The sequence below is a fragment of the Microchirus variegatus genome (assembly GCF_963457635.1).
Source record: "Microchirus variegatus genome assembly, chromosome: 16".
In the NCBI taxonomy this organism is placed as follows: domain Eukaryota; kingdom Metazoa; phylum Chordata; class Actinopteri; order Pleuronectiformes; family Soleidae; genus Microchirus; species Microchirus variegatus.
The window spans coordinates 6265715-6273992 of NC_139817.1; the positions used below are offsets into that span (position 1 = coordinate 6265715).

The 8278-nt window shown below is 39.6% G+C and overlaps 1 protein-coding gene across 1 annotated transcript in view; it reads left to right on the top strand.

The window, feature by feature from the left end:
* The window catches only part of uxs1 (UDP-glucuronate decarboxylase 1), a 20169-nt gene extending 12197 nt beyond the window's left edge, over positions 1-7972 (top strand). The window contains exons 9-15 of the mRNA XM_083902415.1: positions 349-470; positions 4751-4870; positions 4989-5032; positions 5799-5859; positions 5939-5996; positions 6421-6524; positions 7250-7972. Of these exons, the coding sequence (XP_083758541.1) occupies positions 349-470; positions 4751-4870; positions 4989-5032; positions 5799-5859; positions 5939-5996; positions 6421-6524; positions 7250-7381 (641 nt within the window). The 3' untranslated portion in view covers positions 7382-7972. The remainder of the gene's footprint in view (positions 1-348; positions 471-4750; positions 4871-4988; positions 5033-5798; positions 5860-5938; positions 5997-6420; positions 6525-7249) is intronic.
* Positions 7973-8278: the final 306 nt, after the last annotated feature.

Genomic DNA, 8278 nt, shown 5'->3' on the forward strand with positions numbered 1-8278 from the left:
TACATCCTTCCAACGTTGTGATTGAGGTGTCTGATTCTAATTATTTCAAGTGCATCATTTCACTACCGTAGTAATGTTTGTTGTGGGTTTTTTTAAATCACTGTTTTACGAGTCGGTGTTCATGATACCTATAGATCCCCGAGCAATTACGCAGAGAGTGTGTGAGAAACAATTAGCGAGAGCTCGTCGTTGAACTTGGTTTCCCCAGCTCTGTTTTGTGTCGGTGTCGGCGTCGAGAGAGCGAGGGAATGTGTTCTCGCATATTTTATTCTACGTGCGTACGTGCGCCTCTCGCTCTGTGTGCAGACAAATTAGCCTGAAACGTTCTTTTTCTTTTTTTTGTTCCAGATCCAGAGGTGCATCCACAAAATGAGGAGTACTGGGGCCACGTGAACCCCATCGGCCCCCGAGCTTGCTACGACGAGGGCAAGCGCGTGGCAGAAACGATGTGCTACGCCTACATGAAACAGGTATCGTCATACACGCTCGCACTGATGATTTATTTTGCCTTGTTGCTACAGGGACTGGTATAATTGACGTCTATGTTAAGGTCAAGGTACACGAGTAGAATAACTCGATCAGACACTTATATATAATAGAATCATCTCAATTAAACCTGGATTAGACGACCCCACGTACCTTTTTAGATGTTTATGATATCATAACAGATTGCACAATGTATTAAGGTGATGTAAAAATGACTTCAGCCATCTTTATATTAAGCCTTTATCTGAATTACCATCACAAAACAATGAATTTTAAACATTTTAAACATTTTGATACAAACTGGTATCTAATCATACTTTATCAGTCTGATACAGTTGTTTTTAGATGTTTTAAACTGCTTATCTGTGCTGTGATGCTCCAACCCTGTTGTCCATTTAAAGAAACTAACAGTACAATTCTTTACAGACTACGCTTAGAAAAAGTATTTATGTGCAATTTTGGATTTTGGATTTGGGGGTGGGTTGTATCGGTTCATACGAAGGAACCAATCAGGACATGAAAGTCGCTCCTTTAACAGATTGTTTGGTCCATAAAATAGTATGAAATATTGATAATTGCTTCAGTTATTCAGTTTACTGTTACAAAAGCACCAAATAATCCAGGAAAAGTTGACTTTTATGAAGCAAAAGTGTCACGAAAATGTATTTTCTTTCTTCCCGTTACGACACCGTGATTGACAGCAGCCTTTGATAATCACACATGATTGACTCGTCTTGCCTTTCCTTCAGGCAGGTGATATTTATTTATCTGCCTCATCTCCTGCTTCTCCTCAGCTGCCCATTATTATAATTTTTTTTTCACACTTACGGGGGGAGAATTCTCGGAAATGACAGCTCTTCAACATCCAGCTGTCAGTTGTTTGTTGCCGATGAGAAAGAAGATCGCACATTTACATCTAATGCGCAGTCATGTAATCAAAATTGATTAACCTTCACAGAGTGATGAGTGTAGGTTATGCAATGGACGGACAAAGTGCCTTTTTGTGCCGCCTTTTTTATACGGAAAGCAAACTACGCACCCGCTCATATGATGGTACGATAATGGTTATTTACCATATGGCTGTAAGAAACTGGTGGAATTATTATACATATCCTAACGGGGGTGTCAATATAGGCCTGAATCAATGACATTACTAAATCAAGTTTTAGGATTTCTCAGCTTCTTAAAGCTCACATAGAGTGGTCCTGTTGCACATATATGTTAGTTATGGAGGTCTACTTGCATACATTAACTTGTTTTTATGGTCAAAAACCTCCTAGTTGCTGTAAACGAGCCGATAGAAATCCTCTTTTCTGACGCTGTTCCCCAGCCGCGATATTTCAGACTCAACTCTCACCCCCAGAAGACAGACTGTGTTGTGATTGGCCAGCCAGCGTAGAGCCTTCCCAACTGTCTTGTGATTGGCCAGTACCAGGAAGTGACATATTCAGTACACAAAGGCGCAGCTCCCCCCTCTGGAACGGTGGATGCACTGCTCATCATTATCAAAGCATTGTTTTAACAGTGTTTAAAAATAGCTTCTTCACGACTCCCCGCCGCAGTCCCTTTTATGACTTTGACCCGGAGTCAGACCCAGAGTCAGAAGACACTGTCGCTCGTGAAACACCTCCACAACGGACGTTATTCTTCTTCTGCGGTTCAATGTACGCAACCGGATGTGCCCGGACTAGTGCCCGGAGCAGGACGATCTGCTGTTCCGGAGAACCGATGTGTACGTAACCGGACCGGGTTTTTTCAGAGATCTCGCTGAGCCCGAGATTACAGCAGTGGCTGAACTGTTTGTTTTGAACCTTCAGGGCTTCTTAAACAAGGTAATGACGCAGATACACACTAAAAAACAGCGTTAATTGGAACTTCCGTCCGCTTTAAATGTGAATATTTTCTGAAAATATCATTTTCTGGCATTTTATGGACCAAACGATTAGAATAAACAACAGATTATGAGATTTAACGTTGGAAAGTGTGGAAATAAAGGGAGACTTGTGGTTCGGGGCCTTAAAGCAGAGCCAATACTCAATATTGTGATACTTTAGCGAATCAGTATTTTCTTGAAACCCTGGTAGTTATACCAGCAGAGGGCGCACATCAGCCACATCTCTAATGTTAATATCAGGTGAAGAAGTCAGAATGTGAGGCTAGGTCCCCTTGTCTGTTCATCAAAAGCATCAGGCTAAGGAACGATGACGAAGTGAGTTCATGAGTTGGCACGAAAAAGATAAACAATACTTAGCCTGTATGACGTAATTATGTTGTGCTAATTTACCAAAGTTGATATAAATAAACATCAAACTATCACCACGTTATAAAACTTTGAATTCTGAACAACAGCAACAATAGTTTGTTAGTTCCTCCGTCGTCTTGTTCTGTGCACCGTCAACTTTTGTTTTCATGACCTTTGGCATCACTTCTCCTCGCATTCATAATCTACAATTAGTGTTTTCCTGTTTCTATAAGATAAAGACGGTCCTTCATTAGTCCCATATCGGGGAAATGAATGTCTGTACGTGTGCAGACTCGTGTTATGAATTTAAATGCCGGACCTTAATGTAGTTGGCGGTTTAAATGTATAACCTACCACTCCACTTAGCTTTACATAATCGCCCAGAATGCACTGGATTTATTGCACATTAATTATGATTGTAATTAGAGGAAAATGAGCCGTAATTCAAGCTCTTTTTTTTTTTGACACATTATTCTTCGCATATATATAACACACACCTTCATTTACATCTATACACAGTGAGGGTATCTGTGCCCACCTATGAAACCGGCCCTCTTCATCACACTGTCCTCATTGTGTCCCTGCGCCTCATTCTGCTGAATACATTTACTGTTTCTGTCCATTTAAATTCACGCTCTTCATTTTCAAGAGCGCAGTCTGCATAATTCTAATGTTTTTATTCATGTCCTTTGGCATGAAACAAGTGTACATGCCATCTGAAGTGGTATCCATTGATGTACTGTGCTGCTGGAACTCTAAGGCCATGGATTTCTTTCTATTTTTTATGTTATTGGTTTTCTATATCTGCAGGATCTGCGTCGGTCTCTGTAAAAGTGTAAAAAAGTGGGGAAACTGGGTCACTGTTGCTGGCTAGTGTTTATATCAGTGTGTATCATATGTTAAACTTGAGGATCGTATAATAAATCACACCAGTTGCATCATTTATAAGCTGGAAAATGTACACATATCTCGCCTTTTGATTTTTTAATCGAGTAAAAACAGAAGACGATGAAAGATCTCGGCGCAAACCAGAGATGAGCAAAAGTAACAGGAAAATATTGACCATTTTAAGACCATTTGTATTCATAAATTGATATTGAAGGTACATCGTGACATGTTTTCATACATACATCCTGATTTTCTGCTGTCGTCGTGGCTCCTGACTGCACAATCCCTACAACACTTTATAGGAACCTGCTCATTCATCACAATAATTGAAACTGTAGGATACTCCAGGTTTACTTATGGCGCTTTTCCATGATATAGTTCTAGCGCTACTTCTTCCTGCATGACCGTCAGTCAACTGAAATACGTCTGAGCGGGTTGTGATTCGGCTCACGTTCGCCGGCTCCTCTGTTAAATATTGCGATGGATATTAATGTATGTTTTCAGGATTTTTAAGTCTTTTGTAACCGATCTACTGAAAACAAGATTTCTGATTGTTTTAGCTTCCGGTCTTCGTTTCTTTGCTCCACATAACAAAGAAATCATTAAAACTGAATTTGAGACATTCGAGAACATGGTCATTTTCCAGGTTTGACAAATACTGATCAACGTTTTAAAAACATTTTTATTTAACCTTTATTTATACAAGTAGTCCCATTGAGACCTGGTTATGACTTGCTAAATATTGTAATGTTACAAAAACATTAACGTGTTACTGAGGTTCCAAACTATTACTTTATTTACTCTAAACTTTGTTATGTTACAGAAACTGTTTACCAATGTTTAAAAAATACAATAAAAAACATGAAAAATACTCGACAACCTAACATTTTATGGACCAAACGATTCATCGATTACGAAAATAATCATTAGCTGCAGCTCTAGTTCGCTTTGATTCTTGTGTCGGACGTCACGCTCATGACTCTTCTAGCTAAGCCGTGTTAGAACTGTGTAACGGAAAAGTCGCATTAGATATATCGATTATTCAACAATACAGCTGTCAAATATTGAATAATAAAGTAGTCGCAAAAGTTAATAGTTAATATAGACTTGTCCCGTATGGTCTTTTGCTCACAGGAAGGAGTGGAGGTGAGAGTGGCCAGAATCTTCAACACGTTCGGTTCCCGAATGCACATGAACGACGGACGCGTGGTCAGCAACTTCATCCTGCAGGCTCTGCAGGGAGAACCTCTCACTGTACGCATCCCAACGTGCTCGTCCTGATTCTCATGACCGATGCACAGAAATGTGAAATTGTGCAGAATTGATAATACGTTTCTTCTTCTTCTTCTTCTTCTTCTTTTTGTTTTTGTAGGTCTATGGTACTGGTTCCCAAACCCGAGCTTTTCAATACGTGAGGTAAGACGAGGACCTTTTCATTGATACTTAACTGATAACCTCACATGTCGGATTACATTTAATTATTGTTGCTCACCCACCAAACAATTTTCTGTATTTGTTGCTTTATGAACAGTTGAGAAAAGTTGAGAAAAGAGTCTACGGGAGATTTTGGGATTTTGTACACACTTAAATATCAGGGTCTTTTAAGGGAAGTTGCCTCTCTTCAAACCAAGACATCCTGAAATTTCCTGAATTACTTATGATTTATGAAGGTTTTACCTATTCTGTCAAATATTTATGGTCTAAGGAGAAAGTGCTGTTCATATGTGCTATAACTCCACTTTGTTTGTTTGTAAAACTAAACTTTTTGATGGTATTGATTTATTTTACCCTCTACAATATACATACATACATATATGTGTGTCATGTTTATAATTTATTCTCCCCGTTGCCCCCGAGACTCTCGCCGTCGTTGATTTATGGACGTAATACCTGCTCATATGCACAGATGCAAATGTGACATGTGCAGAAAGCGCTAGCTAGCTGAAGTGAATGTGGCGCGGTGAGAGTTGAGGAAATGGGTTTCATATATTATACATGTTTGGGGTGCATCATGTCATCTCGACTACTGACTTTATGTCGTTTTAATGAACGATGATTTAGTTTTAAGGATTTTCTTTGTGATATGGAGCAAATTATTCCCATTTAAGAAGCTGGAAAATCTGAAAGAGCATCATGTTCCCGTAAAACACTATGTTAACGTCACATTGATTTGTTCTTGCAGCGATCTGGTGAACGGCCTGGTTTTGCTGATGAACAGCAACATCAGCAGTCCAGTCAATCTGGTAAGTTTCGTCTCGTTTATTCGTGAAGAAACGAGCTCCAGCTGATGAAAGTGTGTGTGTGTGTGTCGTGTGTTTCCAGGGAAACCCAGAGGAACACACCATACTGGAGTTCGCCCGCCTCATCAAAAGTCTCGTCGGTAAGTTATCGTCACATTTACACTACCGTTCAAAATGTTGTTGTTTTCCATTAAAAGTCACACTTTTATTCATCAAAAGAGTTGGGAAATTAATAGGAAATATAGTCAAGACATTGACGAGATTAGAAATAATGATTTTAATGACATTTTCAAGGGTTTCCTAATCATCCAATAGCCTACACAATGTAGAACACTGGAAATGGGCCTCCATTAAAAACCAGACATTTGCAGCTAGAATAGTTGTTTTCCACTTTATCAATGTATAGACTGTATTTCTGATTCATTTAATGTTATATTCATTGAAAAAAAAAAAAGTGATTTTCCTTCAAAAACAAGTGACCCCAAAACACCCCTAAACAGTCAGTGTATACTTGTGTATGTTTGCTCTCATCACTCTCGCACACACACACACACACACTCACAGTGAGCGGGAGTCAGATCCAGTTCCTGCCGGAGGCGCAGGACGACCCGCAGAGACGGAGACCCGACATCCGGAAAGCCAAGATGCTGCTCGGCTGGGAGCCAGTGGTATGTTTTCACGTATCACAACAAAACTCGAGCCCATAATATGTTTCAAGTTCACTTAAAAAATGTGGATCTTGCAGAGGTTGTTTTTCCCAATGAATCGCTTAGTTTGGTCCATAAAATGTCCGAAAATGTTGAGTCCACAAACCAAAATGATTGAGTTTTATTGCTTTCAGAATATATACTATAATATTCACATTTAAGGAGCTGGAAAAACCAGGGAACTTTGTTTTAATTATTAAAAAAAACACTTGAGACATATATAACATTGAATATTTAAAAAAAAAAAAAAAAAGTAGTTGAACATTCATTTAATAATTGATAAATATTCGATTAATCAATTAATCTTTGCAGCCTTAGTTTTCTTCTTCTACCTGCACCTTCAGAGGAAATGCTTTATGCTAATGCTAAAGTAACCCTAAACTTTAAAAACAGAGGCACACGGTACACAGGTGCGCTGCTTTTTTGTAGCTATTTGTCTTCTTCCAGTCAGTCGTCATTGGAAACGCGCCACGCGTTAATGTACGTAGCACTCATTTCCTCCGATTCATTCATAATCAGTTCATCTTGAACATCCTTACATAAATTCCTGGAAAAGTAAAATACGGCGAGTATCCAGGATCGTTCTCGTCAAAACATCCGTCGTATATCCGTGAGGGGGCTCTGATTATCACATCGCCAGATTAACCTCGGTTACCCAGTAACTAACCCATCGCATGTTGTGACAGGTGCCGCTGGAGGAAGGATTGAACAAAACCATCCAGTACTTCAGCAGAGAGCTGGAGCACCAGGCCAACAACCAGTACATCCCCAAACCCAAAGCGGCTCGCATGAAGAAGGGCAGACCGAGACACAACTGAGTCCGTGTGTCGGACGACACCACAGAGCTCGCAGAAGGACGTCACACTGTCGCCTCTGAGGAGACGCGTGTTTATATATATACATATATATATATATATATGTACACTGCAAAGCAGAGCATTCTGGGATATGGAGTTCTCTGTGCGAGAAGCAGAGGCATCTTTTAAAAAAAAAAAAAAAAAACTTCAAGCTTGTGTTGCCTTTGGTTGGAGCTGCTGCTGCTGCTGCTGCTGTGTTGGACGGACAAACCGAATCAAGAAAAAAGACGGAAAATCTAATCTAACGCAGCCGTTTGTGAATTTGTGCTCTTGCTGTTTTAAAATCGCGGATGTGAGAATCTCGCAGTGATTTGTGTCGATCAGTTTCCAGGTTGTTTTGTTTTGTTATTTGATTTGATTTTTTTTCCCCCCTCTGGATGTTTTTCGTCCTCTCGTCATCGGCGCGTCAAGCTCGTGCAATCAGACTGAGACTGTTACAGCATCATCATCGTCGCCTTTGTCGGGTGTTTTACTTTTGTCAAATCTTATTTCAAGATGTGCATTATCAGTTTCAGGTGAAGATGCTATTTTAATAAAATATTTTCAATATTTTGTGGACATGATAATTGATCATTTCTGCTTGTGTGTGTGTTCACTTGTCTTTATTTCCATAATGTGAGGATGTTAAGTTGCCCTCAGATCAACGACATTCTGTTGGCACTGATTTTGTGGGACAACGTGGACCCAACTACGTCCAAAAAAAAAGGTAAAAGTGACCAAAAAATCATACTTTAGTATACTAAAAGTATGACTTACTATAGTACGACCCAGTCCTCGTACAGTGCTTCTCAATTACTTTCTGTTGTATGCTTATTAACGCTAAAGAAAACAAAATATAGATCAACTTACGACAAAGAA